The 22,161-nt window shown below is 33.5% G+C and overlaps 2 protein-coding genes and 1 long non-coding RNA gene across 7 annotated transcripts in view; 1 reads left to right on the plus strand and 2 right to left on the minus strand.

Moving 5' to 3' along the window:
* Positions 1-2,595: 2,595 nt before the first annotated feature.
* Positions 2,596-22,161, plus strand: part of LOC106117204 (pseudouridine-metabolizing bifunctional protein C1861.05) — a 70,176-nt gene continuing 50,610 nt past the window's right edge. The window contains exons 1-7 of one of the 5 annotated variants that reach the window (XM_013311378.1): positions 2,596-2,718; positions 4,946-5,204; positions 5,425-5,647; positions 6,946-7,079; positions 7,781-7,982; positions 8,113-8,244; positions 8,382-8,665. In XM_013311378.1, the coding sequence (XP_013166832.1) occupies positions 4,971-5,204; positions 5,425-5,647; positions 6,946-7,079; positions 7,781-7,982; positions 8,113-8,244; positions 8,382-8,665 (1,209 nt within the window). In that variant the 5' untranslated portion in view covers positions 2,596-2,718; positions 4,946-4,970. Of the gene's footprint in view, positions 2,719-4,547; positions 4,722-4,870; positions 4,891-4,945; positions 5,205-5,424; positions 5,648-6,945; positions 7,080-7,780; positions 7,983-8,112; positions 8,245-8,381; positions 8,666-22,161 lie in introns of those variants that run through there. The other 4 variants (XM_013311380.1, XM_013311381.1, XM_013311382.1 and 1 more) reach the window with 4 other exon arrangements.
* LOC106117205 (CD82 antigen) lies at positions 11,365-13,410 on the minus strand. The gene has a single exon (XM_013311384.1). The coding sequence runs from the start codon at positions 13,408-13,410 to the stop codon at positions 12,358-12,360; it is 1,053 nt and encodes a 350-aa protein (XP_013166838.1). The 3' UTR covers positions 11,365-12,357.
* LOC106117212 (uncharacterized) overlaps positions 13,630-22,161 on the minus strand; it is a 44,993-nt gene continuing 36,461 nt past the window's right edge. Inside the window, exons 3-4 of the long non-coding RNA XR_001227869.1 lie at positions 18,483-18,527; positions 13,630-13,771 (exon numbers count right to left, since the gene is read on the minus strand). This is a non-coding gene — a long non-coding RNA (uncharacterized LOC106117212). The remainder of the gene's footprint in view (positions 13,772-18,482; positions 18,528-22,161) is intronic.

Here is a 22,161-nt window from a genome sequence, read left to right on the forward strand (position 1 = left end):
GTCTACACGTCTTTAATTTGAAACTGACTGAAAAAATTTGACACTGCGATGGTAGCGCCGTCTGTCGGATCCAATGTAAAACATTCCAAAATCAACAACTACTAATAAATTAAAAATTAATTAAAAAACCTTGTCCAGCGGACAAAATTGTGAATCTAAACCATTCCCAGATCCCCTTGAACACACACAAAAAAATTTCATCAAAATCAGTTCACATTCACACTCACAGAAGAAATATATATATAAAGATACGATCACTGTAAAATAATTTTTAGCTTTGTTTTCTTCAAAAAATAAATCTTACCACAATAAGGGTTAAGCAATTAAATGCATTAAAATTTAAACCATTTTTAGTATTATAAGTGGATTATAAAAGTATTCTAAAAATACATTAATGACGTCATTAATAGCAAGGCGTGTAAAGGAAAAATAAAAAACAACACCCTTTAGTATAAAATATATACAAGTAGATCATACGCCTGCAAGCGTGCCTGTGAAGCGTGACCACTGTGCCACTAAACACTTCAATTAATCTAATACTTCTATGTTTAGAAATTGTAAATGCTAAAAGTCATGGAACTAGTAATAACATATATCTTGCAGGTTACCTAATATTTTTAATGCTATTCCATTTTTATATTGTTAGGTTCCATCTAAAGATAACATTGGGATGGTATTGTCATTTTCTCAATATGTACATAATCGAGGGTAAAATTATAAAATTAATCATAAAAAAGAAGGATGTTAAGTGTTAACACAAAAGTAAGTAAGAATGCAAGATACTTTGTATCGAATATAAAAATTGAACATAGACGAAGCTAGGAAATTCAAATAAATTATTCACCATACGAGTCAATAGTAGACCGTTCCGGGATTCTCGATAATGTTATCTCTCACAACTCGTTTTCAGGCGAGAGATTTTGATGTATCGTCTACTGAATAACTTATAGTTTCTTTATACAGTACTATTACGTAAAAAAGTCGTTGAGATTTTATTCACACGTAAACACTTCTATCGCCAGCCTCTTAAACATATTCAATACATTGAAAAGGTTCATCATACACTCAACTACCTAATACTGTCCTTGTACGGTGACCTTAAGAATTTCCTCCATTTCGTTTCTAATCACAATTGGTTCGTAACTCTTTCTCAAAGGCCAGCAACACCGGGTGCCTATGATGACTTCGTTGTTTTCAAAGCGCTTTAGATAATGAGAAATATTAGGCTTTTGCTGATATGGATTTTTTAAATACGTCACTACTAATGCAGAAATTTTTATAATTGTATTTTTACATGACTATTTTGCGACTAGCGACATAACACCGTGTAATAACCGTGGAATTTCTTTCAGTAATCGCGTGTTCGCATTTAATTAAGTTTTTTCTTTAATTTCCTTTTGTACTAATTAACGTATCATAAAAGTATACTGACAGACTAATTAAACAATGTTTTCACGTCATAGTTTTGAAAGCAAAGGTTCACACAAAATATTATTTTGCTTTACCTTGAAAGAGAATATAAAATGGCATAACTTTCTCTTTGTATTTTGCCACAAATCTAAATAACATGAATACGTCGTAGCTTGGTTGTTGCACTTACGCTGGGACCTATTCAATCGCTAATTCAATCAGCAATGACGATTGACTAAACAAAAGAATTCTTCTAACTAGTAGTATGCATATAACATACTTATCTTTAAATAAAATTATGTGGTAAAAAAATGTGGCATACAAAAAGATGTGACGTTATAAAACACTAAGTTATTCTTTTTAGATTTAAGTATCATTATGTAAGTTAGGAACATTACACATTTGAGAATTGTGTAAGCAATAAAATAGAGATCACGTGCAATATAAACTGGCTGGTATAAAAAGAAACATAAAATCGTTTTTAGCTCTTTATGATCTGTAAATGTTAACTTAAAATAGAACACGTATGAATCCGTCACATAAAATGCAATTTAACTTTTACTAATAAACTAAATAATATTTTCGTAGTTATACAAAGCACTAAGACTAGGTTTGGTGACGTTCATGCTCAAAGAGGCTACAACTATACTGTTAACAATAACTGCAGCAATCAGAATCTAAAGTTAAAGTGAGAGGGGAAGTTAATAACTGTTAGTACGACAGTAAGACGCAATCCTATAATTATAATATTCCTCTCAGCTATAATAGTATTTATCCCGTTATGTAGTTTTTATAGTTTTAATTTATAATTCTGTGTTATAAAAAGTCAATAGCAGCATTTATCTATTAAACGTTTTTTGCATTTTAAAATTTCAAAGGCGCTAATAATAATCAAATCATTACTCAGATTATTTAAATTGACACTGAGAACATTAAAAAAATTAATTAATAACAAAAACCTAAGAATATATTAATATAAGAGGAATGTATTTTTCAGTGCTATTACAAGAAAATAAACTTAACCTCACTTTTTAATGTTAGGCTAAACAAACGTAATATATTTTTAAGAAGTATGCGGGTACTTTTGCGTTAAATCATAATAATCTGTATTTTATTCACTTACAATTAACTACACGTCGATGTTTCATCAATTTATTTTACTTGCAATCCATATAAATTACAATTGAAATCATGGTAACCATTTCAATGTCATTACCAATCGTTCCCAGTGAGAGTGTGTCTATATCGAACATCTGAGTGCGACAGTGGTTAATTCTTGCTTTTAAAAATAGACTAAGCTAAAATATCGTGAGTAATTAAAATTAAATTAACTTTTTAATTCTACTAAACACTTGTCTTATGTGTTCTGCTTTAAACAATTCTCACTTTTACTTTTAGTATGAGTTTTTTTTTTGAGGTTATGATTTCATTGAATGTATAAAAGCACTAAACAACGTCCTTGATATGAACAGCATTTTATTATTAACGTATTATATCTTGAATGTTCATAATATTTATTTTAAATACCTAAAAACATTTGGACAAAGCATGTTTTAGAGTTAACAAATGATTGCCGCTAGCGCATAGAATACAGTAACAAATCATCAAATAGTAAACAGATAGCACAGATAACGTACAACGTTCGATTACGATTTAGTATCGAGAAATCGAAGCGGTTAGTAATAATTTTATGAAAAAACCTATAAATGTAGTTATAAAATACCTAGTTGTTGTTCTTTTAAATTTTCTTACAATTTCTTAAGTAGAAAAATAAAAAAATGTGAGGTTTAGAAAACCCGCATACTTTAAACATTACTAAATCTAAATCAGTACTGTAATTCAGTTTTAAATATTTCCAACTGTATCAGACCCTTTTTTATATTTAATTGGAATTTTTAATATAGTTGTAACGCTGTTTTGGATACACTCTGTGGTCTATGGTGAAAATACTTAAACCGCGCATGCTTAAACTAATTCTAACACTCCAACAAACATGTTTTTAAACGTTTATTTTCTACAGTTACATTGCGTTTACTGTTTGTTATAAATACAAGTTATTATAATGCCAGTTACGCTACAATTAAAACTTTATTCTATTGTATTTTCTTTGATATATTACATGGACATACAACTTCGATGGAAAAGCACAATAAGGATACAGTTTAATTAATACTCCCTTTTAACTGAAGCTTTTACGTTCACAAAGGCCTTTGAGAATAATTTCTGTCAAAACAAGAGAAAAATTGTTTAATTTTACGTAAAAGTTACTTTGAACCGACGATACAAGCGGACGAAAAATATTTTAGACAACAAAATTTTTCGTACTTTGTAACTCGGTTGGATCTTTTAATATATTTATATTTTTAAACATAGCCGACTTCATACGAGTAATTATGCCAAACCTATCACGAGCTAACTTCATATTAAATAATATCGTTATAATGTTATATGAACGAAAAAAAATACTATTAAAATCACATGAAATTTGATAAAATCCACTTCGAATTCTTTATTTTTTGCGTCGCGTTCAGTGCCTGAATTCATCAAAGCACCACAAACGAATTTTAAACTTCATGAATTTTAAAGTTGCGCTTGGCGATGTTTAAGCACAGCGTTAAATTTGTATTCAAATTAATGTAATACTCAAAATTAATTTAAATGTTGTGAGAATCTTTACGGGGTCGTTTCGAACAGTATTACCATTTCACTGAATTTTTAACATTATTAAAAAAGTTACTTTTGGTATCCAAGTCAAAGATTCTAAACATTTTTTTTTTTATAATTGCACGAATTTTTCTTTAAAAAATGGTTTGCACGGCCTTATATAAAAAAGAGAGCTTAAGATTCTATCCGTGGGGTTTTGAGACCAAAATCTGTTTAAATCATATTATTACATCTGTTTATCAAAGATAATGTCAGGAATGAAGATATGTTTTATGCAGAGATTTTGGTCTCAGGAAACTATAGAATATCTTTTTAACTTATCCTTAACCGTTTCGGGCGTTATCTTTCTGTAAATTATAATTCCTGACAGATTAAAAAAAACAACGTTATAAAATATTTTTTAATTATTTCTCATGTTTTAATTTTAAATTGCAGGTAGACATAAAAAAATTTTTTCACAATGTAAACACTTACGTTGAAAGCGTATGTCGCGACATCGTTATGCCAGTGCGAGCTCCATGTGTTGTTCCATACCCCGACCACAACGTTTACTTCTCTAAATAAAAAATAAACCGCATTTTTACATAATGCAAAGAGCCGTTTAAAAGAGTTTACCTTTTTGCGTGCGACTTTTAAATGGTTTTATTGTAAGTGTTTTAAAGTGAATAGTTTTTATCAATTTAACGTTAAAAAGACCTACGGCAATCTTTTACTTCTATTTCCTGTTAGTGGTTTTATGATAAATTAAGAAAAAAACGATTTTATCAGAACACAATATTATTAAGAAGTTTTCTAAAAATGTAGTGGTATATCTAGGTTGTAATTTTCTAAGATTATTATATTATTTCCACAGTATTATTTAATTTTACAGATTGTTAATAATTTTCGTTTAGGAAATGACGTTTCTACTAGCGACCAGTCTAAGAAGATGTCGCTATTCTATATTTCGACAAAGGTTTTCAAGTTTAACAAACCCAAAACCACCGCTCCGGTTCTCGGAAGAAGTAATGCAAGCGAAATCTGAAGGAAAAGCAATCGTAGCTCTAGAATCTACAATTATAACGCATGGCATGCCTTACCCGCAAAATTTAGAAACCGCTCAAGAAGTGGAAAATATAATAAGGAGAATGGTAAGTTACAAACATTCTAACAAGTTTTAACTACCTTCGTATTTACTGTTGCTAGTTTTCAAAACTCTGTTATAAAGTTAGGTAAACAAACTTGAAGTCTCAAATTATAAAGGCAACTACAATCTTGCTAATATGCATACACTGATTTATGCACACGTCATGTTCATGATTCATTTTCTTTATTTTAATGTTAAATTATTTGCTACTTATGTTCAATCAGGGTGCGGTGCCCGCTACAATAGCGATCCTCAAAGGCCAATTAACAGTAGGTCTGACACAGCACCAGCTTCAGTACCTAGCCAATGTAAAAGGCGTAGTGAAAGCGTCAAGGAGAGATCTAGCGCCTGTGATAGCCAGCAGTCAGGATGGCGCTACAACCGTTGCAGGAACTATCATAGCGTCAGAGCTGGCTGATATCGATGTCTTTGTTACTGGTGGCATAGGTAAGTGACTTTAAAATAAGTTTAACACACATGTTGCACCCTTATGACCTTAAGGCGCGCCTTCCGTGAACTTAAGTGTTTTTAGGGGAATAAAGAAGGTGAGACGTAAAGTCAGCGCATCGGTATATGAGCGTAACCATTGGACTATGTATATTGAATTGTAGATTATCGTAAAAGAAACATTAACGAAACTTATATTAACGAAACGTATTATAGTACAAGCTGCACTCATTTTAAGACCAACGTAGACAGATGCTTTGAACTCCGGTCCGCAAAAAACGAATAAAATTTAAATTACAATATTCTCGGCGTTTATTAAATGTTGTTCCCACAACACCACTCGGCCTTTGTTGGGCCGGTACTGATACTATATACTCTATACAGTGACACTGGCCACTGATGAAAATTCATATTGCCTTTGCAGTAAATTAATTAACTCTCTCACTGTAACAAACGAAAGCAAAAAAGTTGTAAACGAAGCGGTTGAAATTGAATATTTCTCATGTTATGTTTAATTATATACATGCATTTTGAAAAATCATTCAAAGTAATATATATTTTTGATTTCTTATATTATTAATGCAAGGGCTAAGAAGTCTAATCGTGGGTTTCTGAGACCAAAATCACCGTTTAAAATATATTGTTATCTCTGTTCTGTAAAAGACATGTTTTATACAGAAATTTTGATTATTGCTAAGAATTACTTAACAACATAATATCCATCAGGTTAACAAATTAACACTTTAAGATAACAATTTTAATATTTTAAAATAATTATAAAGTAAGATTAAACAAGTTGAGGATGTTGTTATAACGTAATTTGGGGTTAAATGATGAGGAAGGGAGTGTTTTGGTAAGAACCCTCATTTATCATGGATATAGCCAGGTGCGGGCCCGCGGCACGCCACCGATCAAATTATTCATTACCCCTGTAACAAGTGTCTGTTATACGTTATATTTCATGTACCTAATAATTCACATTCATGGCTTAAAGGTCTCATCCATAACTTAACCTCTGCATATTCAATGAGCTCAAGAATATTATGGATTTTTTGCTCGGCTGATAGAAGGGTAAAAAATCCATAGTATTTTTTGCGGGTAGTTACTTAGTGACCTTTAATAGGTCAAATAGCTTGAATAATTTTGAAGTACAAGATTATTCGACTTGTACACCTAAGTATCATTTTCGTACAGTTAGATGAGTTATTTGTTTTGTTATATATTAAGGAATTTTCACGAAAAATATACATAAACTTATATTATTTTGTATAAATAAAATAATAAGGTAATACAACCAGGTGGAGTACACCGTGAAGGTGAACTAACAATGGACGTCTCAGCAGACTTAACTGAATTGGGTCGCAGTCGCACTTTAGTTGTTTGCAGCGGAGTTAAGTCCATTCTAGACATCGGGAGGACACTGGAATACTTGGTAATATAAAACCTCTTTTAATAACCTTCATTATTTCGTATTGTCATAATTATAGTAGAAATAATGTCTTGTTATCTAATCTATCTACGTAGAGAAAGTAAGTAGTATAGTAGGCATTTTTTTAAGACACAGAAAAATTCAAATATTTAAAATAGAATACTCTGTATCCACTTTTATCGGTCGCAATCATTCGGAGTGTTAATGGTTTTAATAATAAATTTATCCATTAAATACAATTTGAAATTAAAAACTGCCAGCAAACCATATTTATTAAAACGCTTAATTTTTTCACTGAAAGCTATTATTAAAAGTATGCGAAGCTCCGTAAGCTCGGTATCAGAATCCGCAGAGCCATTTGCTTTAAAATATTGCGTGAGCATTAATTCAAAGTTATTTCAATATCATATTTAATGTTCAACTCCGCGTCCGAAAATTACATTCTATACATTGTGGTCTTGTCTACGATAATATATTACTACGCTATGGGAATGCCAAGATTGCTCTAAAACAAACATTTTAATACTAAGAAGTCTGCTCCTAGTATTGTCAAAACCGCTTCTATGGGTTTTTCCTGTGAGTGTGTCGAGGTATAAGTTTAGCAACGAAATTCAACTCTACTGTTTCTAAAGTCCTTATAGTCTCATAAATCTTATATGATATTAAGTCTCGTACTTTTTTTTAGCATATTTGCATTTTATTAGGAAACTCATGGTGTAACTGTCTGTGCGTTTGGTGCTACTGATGACTTTCCGGCGTTCTATACAACACGGTCTGGCCACCGCCCGCCGCACCGCGCTGCAGACGCACCGCATGCCGCCCGCATCTTGCACGCTGCGAGACAACTGCGGCTCCGATCAGGCGTCGTAGTTGCAGTACCTGTGCCCCAGGAATATGCTATGGATGGTAAAAAAAAGTTTCAGTTTATCCTTTTTAACTTTAAATAATTTTCGTATTACCTACAGATAAGTTCGTGTGTGATGCAAAGATTTATGCTTATTTAAAATTGATAAAATCTCTCCTGTCGTGTTCACAGAAAATGTTATAGAAGAATCAATACAGCAGGCTCTGGAGAATGCGAAGAAGGAAGGAATCCAAGGTAAAGAAGTTACACCGTACATACTGGCCGCCGTGGCCAAGGCCACCGGAGGTGCTTCCCTCAGCACAAGTATCCTTTTTTAACGTCAAAGATGAAACTTCAACGATAAAATGGCAATGGTAAAAAGAAATTTAAAATCTTGTCAGTACAAATCGAAGTTAGATTTCCACGCTTTAAAATTCAAAAATTCCTTAACTCTAACACAGACATCGCTCTAATAAAAAACAACGCAAAAGTGGGCGCCGACATAGCTGTCGAATTTCAAAAACTGAAAAATGTGAGCAACGCACGAAATTCTTTTAATACCGGATCTTCCAGGAATTTGGGAACGAGACAATTTCATACTGCATGCAATTTACGCGTTGAAACGTCGGATCCTGTTGACAAAGTCGGTCCGTTTATCAAAAACGAGAATTTGACAAATCCAGTACTGGTGATTGGTGGAGCAAACGTTGACAGAACTTACAGAATTACTGAGGATTTTGTACAGGTAAGTACTATAAAATAAGTTAGATTTAAATGGTGCGATGAAATTTTAAAGAAGTATATTTTCCTTTACCTTTCGAACTTTACTTTTAAAATCCAAAGGTTATTTTTCTTTATCGAACTTAAAGAAAACATTTCTTTTGTGTTTATAATAATTAGTAATTTGTTCTTACTTTCTTTGTTCCTTTTTCTTTGAAAGTTATTTATTTTTACCATATTTTACATTACAATTATGTAATTTAATAGCCAAAAAGCCGTTAATTAGTTACGCTATTATCAGATTTTGATTCATATCTCGTTACACCAATTAATATTTGTAGGGTACTCAATGTAGGGCGTGCGTGTTATGTTTTCTAACGGCATAAGGAACTATTTGTTATCCTCTTGTTGTGATTAAGTTACAATGAAAACAAACGAACGAGGGTAGAGTTATGAAAGGTCTTTAAAATATACGTTATAAATGTTTAAGCAAATTATAGGGTAAAACATTGTGATAATTTTCGTTGTAACAATAAAGTCATTTTCTACGTAAAGACTACTACATAAATAATGGAAATAAATGAAGCATATTATCAATAACGTTAACAACATACAAAATTTTTATTTTTATGTTCAATTTAAAATGTACAAAGAATAATATACTCTTCCTTTTTCTGATAAATGAAGCGATTCATGCCCCCATCCCCTCACTAAATTAATTGATAGTCTCCTCATAAATTATTCCTTGTAGTTGTTGTGGATGTTTAATATGGTATACAGGATGTTCCATAAGGTATAAATATCAAATAAAAAATTGAACATTTAACAAACTCTTTATTTGATGCATTTATGATAATATTAGCTCTCAGTCGCCTAGCGCGTACCTTCGGAAAGTTGTATCAACTCCTCTACAAATATTGAATACAATTATGAAACACTCATTACATATAAACATTGAACACATATAATAAACTTTACAGCAAGAAATGATTGAAAGCTCCATCTATTTATTGACATATAATGTATTTCATTCTGTTATATAATACTTTTAACACGATTTCAAAAACTTCCTGTCTTCGTAGACATCTTTAAACTTCGTAACGTACACAGATGTTGAGTTTCACTTACCTAATATTAAATGATGATATGATTGGAAATGATTCACACTGGCCTACACAACACAGTCACTTTCAGACAACGACAACAGTTTTGTGACAAACCTAAAGGTCATAGAACTATCATTTTACTGTTTTTATACTTTTTTAATCTTTACTAGCAATATTAAACCTGGCCTCTAATGAAAATTTATTAACAAAAATTAAAAGTAAAAAGTATTGAAAATTATTTCGTTCTTTGATTTTTTAAACAGCAGGGTCAATCATCAAACATTAAATAAAATTATAATAAAAAAAAATCGTAATGGGAGACCTTTATCGAGATATTTTATTATAAAGTTTTTTAAGTAATAATAACGTAAATATTTTTTATAAGCCAAGGCACATGTAAAATATTTAAATCGTTTTTTGAAGAGATGCAGGAGTTAGATTGGATCCTAACTACAAATTATCCAACTTTCCGAACATAGGTACAATTTTTTTTATAAGATTGGTACTTTCATTGTGACAACAATATTAAAAAACTATTCTTTTGCGTAATTCCACATATTATACCTACTCTAAGCGAACGTTGTAATTATTTCATACTCATTATTATATTATCTAGAAAAAAGTACATCATAAGTACAAATATGTAGATAGGTATAATTTTTGGATTTAAATGTACTTAGAGAAATTAGTAATACGCCGTGATACAACTATTGTTGACGTGGTCGTTGTTTTTGCCGATTATATAAATTATTTCCTTTTCATAACTAAACAAAGTGTTTAGTTTGACAATTTTAATATACTCTTCCTTTTGACAATGTTTTTAAATTCACTCACTTAACTCGCCCGTACGTTTTCCTGCTTTCACATATCCGAAATGACATTAAAATCTTTTACAATCGTTACAATAATAAATATACATTTATAAGTGACAAATCTCGAAGACATTAAAAAAGGTTTCGAACCCTATTTGGACACAGCCATAAAAATTTAAACGTCCCGCTTACCATGACATAAATGTAGTTATCACTTTTGTAGCGTAACTGTTCTAATGTTGATAAATGTATGAAATACTTTACCCAGCAATGAGTAAAGAATCATTAAATGTAGTTAATCGCTTTATACTGTATTAAGCATACATTCGTAGGCACTACGTCATTTAAGCTCATATCAGTACTATTTTGTCTGTCCATGCTCATTTACTCGCACACTACGCGTGTATGTACACAAACTATTAATTTATATTTACATCCAAATATTACTGGGATCAGTGAAGATTGTAACTAATTTCTATAGTTAATGTCCTCTATACATTTATAAATATTATATTAGTTAAATCTACTCTCGTATAGAAGTCAAGAAATTAAAAGAATAAGCTAATTATAACAAAATCTTCACTGGTCCCTACACTAAGATTATGAATGATCAAATATACTAACAAAAGAAATTTACATGTATTTGAAACATTGAAATATTACATCTAAATAGTTGCAATTATCAGTCGCTAGGAAAGCAGAAAGAAATAATAGAAATCTAGAAATTAATGACGTAATTATTTTGAGTAAAAAAAAGTGAATCCACTTCTGTATTATCATTTTAGTCTAAATATAAAATGTTCGTATTCGTATAATTTGTATCAAGTAAAATTACAATTATATTATTTTACAAATGTTGATCGATTTCCTTGTATAGTATTGTTATTAATATTATTCTTTAGGCGAATATAAAAGTACTTCTTGATTCTATACGTCTTTTCTATATCGTATTTGGTACAAAGCCAAACGTATGAACGCTTCGTAAACTTTTCGTAGCAATACTGCGCCCGTCCTTTAATACTTTACGATCTTTTGCAATATAATTCGGTCATATTGGTCAAGTTGCAAACCAAAAATAATTTTAAAGTTTTTATTTGTATGAAACTGAACAACTTTACATTAAAAATTTACCGGAATCGATGTGGACCTATGTAATCCACTGTCCCTACGAGACATTAATATTTTATCGCAAATTATGCTACCTTAAAAAATAATAATTACTGTTACAGAAACCGTTGGCAAAATTATACTACTTTCTAAACGAGAATATAATACTGCATCTAAATAATAATAGTCCTATTTCAAATACTAACTAATTTCCCACAGCATAACTGTTAACGCCACATAAAACGCTTATTATATTAAATAAAATCGACTAATATAAAACAAATCTTTTTGCGATAAGATAAATATATGTACTAAAATTTATACCTGCCAAGCATAGGAACTAAACACAAGCTTTGCTCGTGGGATCATGTTCACTTCAACTAAGTTACACCTTTACACTGGTAGGTTTTCACTTAGAATGTACTGCTATTTTTATATTATTGACTAAGTTTATTACGTCACACAAAGTTTAAGTTACCACTAAACAACACGCCCAACTAGTAGGGCTCACACATGAACCATTAAGTGTCCTAGAGTTCGAATTCGGAGCGCGTGTGTCGGCGGTGATCGAGGCGTACGCGGGCGCCGGCGCGCCGCGTGCAAACCGGCCCAAGCGGGGGCTCCGTCTCGAAGCCCGCGGCAGGGAACGAGCGCCACCGCCGTCCGAACAGGCGCTCCAAGTAACATCTTAGTCAGATCCGAGTCGCCGCGCTGTCCGCCGCCAGGGGTCGGTAGTCCCCACGCGCCAGCTCCCGCATCTCGCAGTTGTTGTTGCCATTTATAGTCTTGAGGCCTAGTGGCTCGTCGTGTATACTTCGCCGTGCGCACGGCTCTGACGTACGGCCCAGCAGAGCTTCCCTTTCTCCTGCTCTCTCCGGGCTGCCCCCGTGGGCGCGAACGCCACCATTTGCGTTAACGGCGTTCACGACGACCGTTTGAGACAGTGGACCGCCGTGCATGGGACTCCCGTCAAGAAGTTCCCCAGCCCCCAGCTCGCTGCGTAATATTCTAATTTTCTGAATCATCTCCTTTATTTCGTACCGAAGTATACCGAGGAAGCACAATTTTAAAAATGCAATGACGCAGTATCCGAGAACAAAGAGCGCATCCGCCGTTCGACGGAGCCAAGACAGCAATCTTTCCGCACAAGCCGCCGTGTGAGGCGCGCAATGGACCGGAGTGAAGGGCACCGCCGACGTGGCTGACATGACGGCGAGCGAGGCCGGCGTAACGGCCGTGGTGTGCGCCGGGATGCGGCAACAGCTGGGGGGCAGCACAGAGCGATTAAAAGCGGCGAAGTCAGAGGGGCCGGTGACGCCGCAGCATCGCTGCTCCCGTTGAAGTCGATCCCAAGCCTCCGAGAAGTCCACGTCCGAATCGTAATCTTTAGCCAAGCGCAGACGCAGCTGTGGTCGCAGCTCTCTGCAGACGCGTTCGAAGCGGAACGCCCAGTAGACACCTATGGCCGCGTCGCCGACGAGCAGTGCCAACAGGGCGAGCCAGTACGCGTTGAGCATGCGCTCGGAGAGGCGCAGCGCGGCGAAGCAGCCAAGCAGCTGCAGCAGGCCGGCCTGTACGGGCAGCGCCGCGTACCCGTATAGAAACCCGGGCTGAGCGGCGCCTAGGCCGGGTACGAGCGCGCGCCGATAGTCGGCGAGCGCGCGGCCCGCCGCCGCGCAGAAGGCGAGCGCGGCCAGCAACAGGGCGCCGTTGCACGCGTAGATCCAGATGCGGTAGTAGCGCATGGCGCGGTGCGCGGCGGCGGCAGGCGGGCAGTGCGCGGGCGGCGGCAGCGTCATGGTGGCGGGCGCCGCGTCATGGTGCCGCCCACGCACGCGCCGCCGCCACGCGCCGCGCCCCGCGCCTCTGCAACACCACATTACCTATTATTATTCAAGTGTAAGTAAATAACATTTGCCACCACAATTAGCGTCGTTTAATTAATATTAACTGATATACAACCCCATTTTTTATTTTCTTTAGTATTGAAATTAAAATGAAATGCAGACTTACAATCCGCCACCCGTTCCGCTAGCGCGAAACCTGGCTAGTCACAGGAGGGGGCCCGTCAGTCGCAGCAGTGCTCCTACCACGCCGGTGCGGGGCCTGCCAACAATTGCACGCATTATATAAATCGGCCTTATCGTGTCCAAAATCTACATAACCCTTAATTTCTAACCTCATTCTTAACTTAACTTAAATCTTAACTAAGTTGTGGTTCCACCTTTATGTAAAATCTCAAACCACTAGCACACTATTGTGCACGGGTTTTACTGTAAAAATAGCGAAATTTCATTCTATTAAGATATTATGCTGGTAAAGCCGACTTGACATTTAGGCTTAAAGGTGCACTAAGCTATAATTCGTGGAACCATAGACGGAACACGGAAATGTCAACTAAAAACATGTTGCGAAGGTGGCTCAGGTAGGTGGCCCAGCTAACCACCAAAATAAATACTCATTTTTGTAGTGAATTACTTTGATACTCTTTATAGATACAATGAATGTGGGTACTAATATCAAACATTTTTTTTACTTCAGAGGAAGCATTATATATTTTATAGAAAATAATCCCGTATTGATATATTTGACCCACGTGACCTTAGAAATAAATACTTTCGGGTGACAGCTGACCCACAAAATGCTTATTACATTTTACTCTCATATAGAATTAAATTCTTATCCTCGGATTTAGATGAATTGCACGAGTTCTTTCATTTTATTTATTTCTTATATCTCTTATCTTTACTTCTAAAAAGTATGCTGGCTGAAGAGAATTCCCAAAATACGGAAGTAAACCTATCCTATTCCTATTACATCCTATCTCGCCGTAGCAAAATTTTAAATATGTGACCCATTTTTGTAATAGATTTTTTTAAACATGCCCCGTGAAATATTTATTCGTGAATCTTTTAGAAGACAGACTTGTTAAAGAGACTAGATTTAGATTTAGATCTGTCTGCTTACAAATGTCTTTAAAATTATACTAACCGTGAGTTCCTGAGACCAAAATCTCTGTATAAAACATTTCGACATCCATGTCATTATCTTTGACAAAGCACAAATAACAATGTGTTTTAAACGGATATTTTGGTTTCAGAAATCCACGGTAAGTAAAAGATTGTGACATTTAGCAGTCGCGTCAGTCTAAATAAATTATTGTAAAAGTCAGCCTTAGCACACATGTGTCGAAAAAGGTTGATAAATTCTGCCATTCGCAATCGTCCCCTTTCCTTCGCCGAACCCAATTACGCAACATAACGCAATCAAAGCTTACGTTTCGAGCACATTCAGATGGCAACATATGAAAAATGCTACGTTATTATTCCACACACGTGTGCGACATCCCTTTACAATTTTAAGACGAACCCAGCTTATTATGAAATTGAATTTGTCAAGACACAGCTACATATGAAACTGAATTTTACGCCTTTTTTTTAAACTGTCAGACGCTGACAATATTTTAAAAATTAAATACCGTTATCTCAGGTAATTAGAAGGTAACAACTATGGTAGTTTATAGACTAATTCCGAAGGCGCCAGTCAGACGTCTATTATTGGCAACACACACCTCGGCCTGCATTAAATAAGGGCCAGGATCGATTTTCGATTAAGGAGGATTTATAGTTCTGGTGATTTGTGGACATTTGATTGTAGTGAATTAGTTTCGCACAGATACGGTCAATCTTCGTTTAACACATTTGCAATAATAATTAATCAAATTATAAATGTTTGGATTGTAAAAAAAAAAACCTTTGTGAAACCTTCTGCAATAATAAATTAATTTATATTTCTTAGGGTCAAGGCTAAAACGAATCGTAAAGAAATAAATCGCAAGTATTGTGTTCACATTACTTTGTCGTGGGATACGGAGAAGTACTATCAAATATAGAGTTTCGTCCTTTATGTTATAAGGAAACATTGTAGTAATCTTTTAGGGTAGGACGATTGGCCACCCGCCAGAGGACCCGCGCCCCTCGTCCTTCACCTCGCAGCCCACAACTTTGTCTCTAATTTTCTTTATGCAATGCTTTATCAAAGATTAACAATTGTTTTAGTAGTAGTAGATTACTAACTGATACATCTTCGCCAAACTTGGCCATCCACAACAGTAGGTTCGTAAAAATAGATTTAACTAAAATTAAATTTTAGATTAGTAATGTAGTAGTTAGCAAGTAAATAAAAGAAAAATTATCAAAAATACTTTTTTTTTTACTTAAAAAGCCTATGTCTAAAAGAGGCTTGTTATTGATTGGGTTTATTAAAGCTGATGATATATAGGTTTGCTATTTTTCATATTACTTTACAATCGTACTTTTTTGCATTATTGCTTATTTTTAAATCGGCGATAAATAAAAAAGATACAACTTTAAATAATTTTTGTTGTTGGCCTTCTGTCCCGCTGACGCCAAAACTCTCATTAATGTTTTATGACCCAACTAGCACAAGCGCCTTTCTCATGTAATAATGGTAATTCCTGTAGACAATCACAATAATTACATCTGATCACTATAAATGGTTAAGTCATTGCTTGGAAATAACAGCTTTTGTTGCGTTCCCGCTTAAGTTTCTGGCAGTTAATTCTACCTCTATTATTAGTTCGAATTTTTAACATCACTACCATCCGCAACCGTCAGCGCCAAAATGGCGAAAATCAAATAGGCACAAAATACCATAGCTTAAGGCCTATCCATATATAGAGGTCAGAAATCTTACATTAAACTTTGTTAAACATCTTATAGGGTTTTACAACGGCGCCACCGACTCTGTTATAGTATTTTATATATTACTTCGTAGAAAATCACTTTAATGAATCTGCAAGATAAGCATTCTCGTGACTTAATAGCCTCTTATCGGCTATAACGCTACGAACGCTGCGGGGAACTATCAAGTGTTGATCCTTCTCAAAACAGAGTTGTAAAGTGATCACAATAACTTCACTTAACCCTTAGGCCTCACCATGAAAACTTAATAGTGTTACCACTACATTTTAACTTAAATATATCCACACTGATATTAGACACTAACTGTCGCATGCGATTCGAAAAAACTATTGATCGCAGCGTAATATTATATAAAGCCTTCCTCTATAAATGGAACATCCAACAAAACAATATTTTTTCAAATCGGACCAGTAGTTCCTGAGATTAGCGCGTTTAAACAAATAAACAAATTATTCCGCTTATAATATTAGTATAGACTACTATAAAACATGTTAATTAAATTATGATTATCGATAATTGGCTATCAAAGAGTTAAAACGCGTGCTTATCCAAACAGTGTCTAAGTTTATTTTTGGAGTATACATTTGTGTAGTATACATTTTTACGGATAAAAATGGTAAACGCCTTTTAGCATTTCACGTCGTACTAATGTCGCTATATTGGTTTGATGTCGTTTTAATATTGTATAGCAAAAGTGTTCAAAGCTTGCTCGCCCTTTGAGGTTATAAATAGATTGAGATTTAAATAATTAAAAGTCACGGTCACCTACAGACTAAAACAGACTTTATAGATGCGATCACTTAATACCACAACCTATAATGTTTGAAGTTATAATATTATTTTATTAGACAAAAGTGCCATTAAATTTTTCATCCACGTTCAAATAAAAATGACCCTGATCGAAAAACGTGACTAGACGTTAGCAACTAAAAATTCTATTCAGTTCTATGTGTAGTGAGTGTATAGACATTGGATTGTAGTTGAAAACTAATTTCCTGCGGCACAAAGCAATCATCGGGGATGTGTGCTATCTCCACTGCGCCCCACCTACCATTGATTGATTCACCAAACTCAACTCGAAATGATTTTGTCTGTCTAACTTTATTTAAAAAATGGATTTAGTCTATGAAAAAGCATACTTATTTGACAACTTCACCATGCAAAAAAATCGATAAGTTTCGTTATGATGAATGTTTCTTAAGAAATTTCCAAAGTAATTTACGGCTCTAAATTATTTTTAAAAATTGCATGTGTATTCCTTTGTAGCGTTAGATTCGTTGAAATTTGTTTGAAAAACTTGGAAACTACTACTAAAATCATTAACGCCAAACAAAAGCAACAACTTACATAAAACAACTGTCATTTAGTTTGAAAATTATTTTGTGCTACTTTCAAATCGATTATCGCTACAAAATTGCAACAATCGCCACGAGTTCGCTTCTATTTGGCACGCAATGAAATAATTTAAAAGTTTTCCATTCCGAGTTGATTTGTACAAGTATACTAATGTGAAAATAATCGTGTTTTTAAATAGAGACGTATTTAATTACAATCAACATACATTTCATAGCTTTCTTATGTATTTTGTATATTTTTAGAACTTATATATTTATAATATTTTACGAAATAATGTTTAACTTCACTTATTTACAACTTCTTTATACATATGTATAATTAATCCACTAATTAGAACGGACATCGCTTACTCTATGTATCAAGAACATGCGCATATAGCTAATCAAGTAAAGTTAATATCAAAGCTGCCCTAATGTTATTTTTATTACCACACACTTTACTTAAGTGCTTTGGATTTTAACTCTATTGAATCGTAAAAGTGTAGTACCATTAGTAAAGATATAAAATCTTGAAATATCTATATATATGCGTCTATACATCAATATTTTATATTTGCTTGTTAAAACAAAGTATTAAAGCATGAAACAATCGAAAATATAATGTAATGTTGGCTGATATTTGTAACCAGTTGTAAATATATAATTGATAGGTTACAATATTGCACAAGTCCGAACATTCCTTTCGTGCATAATTAATTATAATAATAAGACTCTATGTAAGTTTATTACTTAACTTACTTAGGTGGCATCCGGAAGACGATAATATGTCACTCTGGTATTTGCCTGAAATAAAACAAAATACAAATAAATATATTTATCTCTATAGGCATTTGTGGTATGCCGGATCAATTTATATGTATTATGTATTTGTATATTATGTATACTATTGTAACATAGTTCAATATTAGCTTTCTTACATCGTATGTTTTATGATAGTGGTAATCCCACTAAACGTTCATTGTAAATATAGTCTGGAAGACCTCGTAAAACGAAGCCTTGTAATTTTAACTAACCTATTTACTACGCTGTAAACTGGTAGTTAACGGGAAGGTAAACGCGACCTTTTAATATGTAGTTTGACTACAATGTATACTGTCAGATAAATTGTCTTCACATAAGTACCATACCCTTTAGATAAATTAATTAAAGCTGGGTTTTGAACCCAGCATTAATGATACCTAGTCTACAAAAGTTCCAATAACCCTTCAAGCTACATAACTTCAAATAATATGCTAAAAATTCTATAGCTTTTGGATTTTTCAATAGCTTAAGAAAAAAAAATCGTAAAAAACCGTAAATGTTTAATTGAATGGCAATAAAAATATTTGTCTAATTCCGCTTAACGAAGCCTTTGCTGTTTTCATCAAAGCGAAGCCAAATAAAACCAAATGTGGCCACGAAATATCTGTAAATAAATTTGTTCATACAAGCAACATCAGTAGAAAATATTTACCAATGATAAACAAATTGTTTTCTTTCGGGATGTATTTGCTTTATCCCTGTACCTCTATTAGATTACTCGAATATCATTAAATCACAAATCGTGTAACGGTAATTTTTTAAATTAGTATTTGCTTTTGATGATCTGTCGTCCAGTCTCTTGTATTCGTAACTTATTACATGCAAAAGCTTCTTGAGAAATTAATTCGGTTATTCGTTAAAGTTAAATTAAAATCCTTTAAAAATGTAACGCCGTACATAGCCACAAAACCACCACCAGCTAACACGATTTCAGAACTATCCATGTACAGTCCTGAATATAAAACATTCAATTGTATTTATTCTTACATGAAACGACTAAGGGATTAAAGCATTAGCAATTAATGTCATCATCAACCTGCCCTTATCCCTACTGAGGGTCGACACTGTATATACTTCTCCATACATCTCTATTTGCCATAATATCTGAAGTCAGACCCTTCTTACGCATATCCTCACAATGTATTCAATTCAATTAATGTTCATTTCTAATTTCACATTTCATATAAGTATTTTTAATGTAGAGATGTTTTGCATTGTGATAAAATTTATTTTAAAATTTCAAATCTCGGCGACTTGCTCATGCAAGACGTGTCACCCTTTGTGTTGGACATTCATTAAAAATGCATCTGTTTGTTTTTGTAACCGCACTCTGCGACAAAGAACGAAATAACAACTAGCTTTTAGAAAAAAAAACATTAAGAATCATTCATCATATTCACAATCATTGTATCAACATTTTTCTTTTCAGTTTTGTAAAGTTTAATTAGATATCGGGTACAAAACTTTTTTGATTTGTCAAGTCACGTAAAAGATAATTTAATTCATTTAACAAATTCAATTTGCAGAAATATGAAATGTCTTATTATTAATAATCTTCATTTAAACTTATTCACGTAGATTTATCGAATATTTTTGTCAATTTTCAATTAAATGTTAATAGAAGGATTACTTAATTAATATTCTCTTTAACATTTGTGTAATGTAATGTTGATTTTACTGTTCACTTTTTGAAGTAAGGTAAAACAAATCAAGTTTGAAATAAAAAAGTAAGTGAAACTGCTTCCCGCTGTGTAATCAAATCCTGTTTGCGATTCATTCTCTAACCTACGTTTTCACTTTTCATTTTCATCAGCAGTTTTCATTTGAACGGAAAAATAAAACGTGAAAAGAAGGAAATAAGATAATTTTCAGTTAAAAAAATAGAAACGTTTTTTTAAAGAAAATGGTATGGTAACGAGATGGATATTCAAATTTCTTACTTGATATTAAATTCCACGAGTTTCGTTTGCATAAATTTAGTATTATTGTCGTTTATTGAACCTAACATAAATTATCAAGTATTATCATTACTAGCATATAATTATTTTTCCGCGTGTAAATTCCATATCAACATAAGAAAAATGATACCATTAAATTAAGTTTTATACGAGATATCGCAATTTGTCACAAGAAGGATAAGTATTCAAAGAGTAAGGAGTAAAGTTTGTAATCTTTAGTTCTGCTTTCAACGGATAAGAGCTGGCATATATAAATAAGGAGGAAGCGAATACGCGTGTGTCGTAATATATTACAACGACAATGTCGCGTGTGTTGCCGCCGAGATGGCTGGTTAACGGCTCCAAGGAGGTCGTAACTCGTCTATTCGCTTAGCTACAATAGATAAGCAATCTTGTGTCGCCTTGACAGAACACCGAAGTCAACTAAGGTCAACAACCGTCGATTGTTTTTAATTTTTACAGCCAACTGTGCATTTCATCGTCAGTCCAATTAGTGTTTTTTACTCAAATTTAATTCATTAATTTATGGGAATGTTTTCTTACATTGTGTTGAACAAGCCTGACATTAAAATCAATAGTTTTATTAGACTAAATACGAATAGTGTTAAACCCTAAAGTTTTATCAAAAATAACAACTTGATATGTTATTCGTTGTAAATAGAGTCGTTCGTTAAAGTTGGGCAACGCATCTGAAATTGCTGATATCTATGGGCAGCGGTCGCTTCGCTATTTCTTCGAATTTAGGTAGCCGCTTGATCATCGCACATTTCATAATATAAAGAATAGAATCTAAACTGTGAAAAGATTTACTAAAAGAAAAAAAATGTTCTACAAAAGATTCGTCAACAAACTTGTTATAAGTCCTCCCTAATTCGTATCTGCTAGAGTATGGATACTCTAAATGTATAGTATCTTACATATTCCATTCCATAATTCAAACAGAGCATGTACAAGTTGAGAAGAAAAGAAAATTTAATATTCTTCCAAGTTGTCGAGCGGATCTTGACTGTTGTACGTCGTAAGTGCTTCCAATTGGTTTAATAAATAAATTTAATACGAACGTGAACACATTACTTCATAGTTTAGTGGCGGAAAAACTCAAGTATACTTTAAAAATCTTTATGAAATAAATTACAAAATGATTTGTTTTTAACGATATAACTTTATTGAAAATCGTATCATCATTATCAACTGACTATACGTCCGAACTGAGGGAGCTGGAGCCTACCCTAACTTATGGGTAACTAGGCCATAGTAAAATCGTAAGCTGTCATCTTTCTGATCTGTCTGATCAAGTTGTCCCATGAAGACAAACATAGTCAAGTCAGGGTAAAAATGCCGAGGTCAGGAACTAACATAATATGCTTTTGTTTTGGCGTCTATGCACTCAGTCAAAACTATCTACAATATTAGACTAATAGCCTCCGATATCTGAAAGTGTATAAAGAATTTGCGATGACGAAATTTACAATATCGTTTTAAAAAAATCATTCCTTTATTGGTTCAATTTCTTAAAAGGCACGCTTAACCATTTTCAATAATAAATTGCTACCGCAGACCCTTTTGCTTAAAAGCATCCGAAATAACACAATCAAAGCAATTCCTTTATTGTAGATCGCAGTTAAGCCGCACTTTAGCCCTGAATAATATTTACTCTA

The sequence above is a fragment of the Papilio xuthus genome, unplaced genomic scaffold (genome assembly GCF_000836235.2).
Source record: "Papilio xuthus unplaced genomic scaffold, Pxut_1.1 DF827680.1, whole genome shotgun sequence".
NCBI classification, from domain to species: Eukaryota; Metazoa; Arthropoda; class Insecta; order Lepidoptera; family Papilionidae; genus Papilio; species Papilio xuthus.

Coding starts and splice junctions, on each gene's coding strand:
- LOC106117205 (XM_013311384.1), bottom strand. CDS start 13,410: ATGCGCTACTACCGCATCTGGATCTACGCGTGCAACGGCGCCCTGTTG.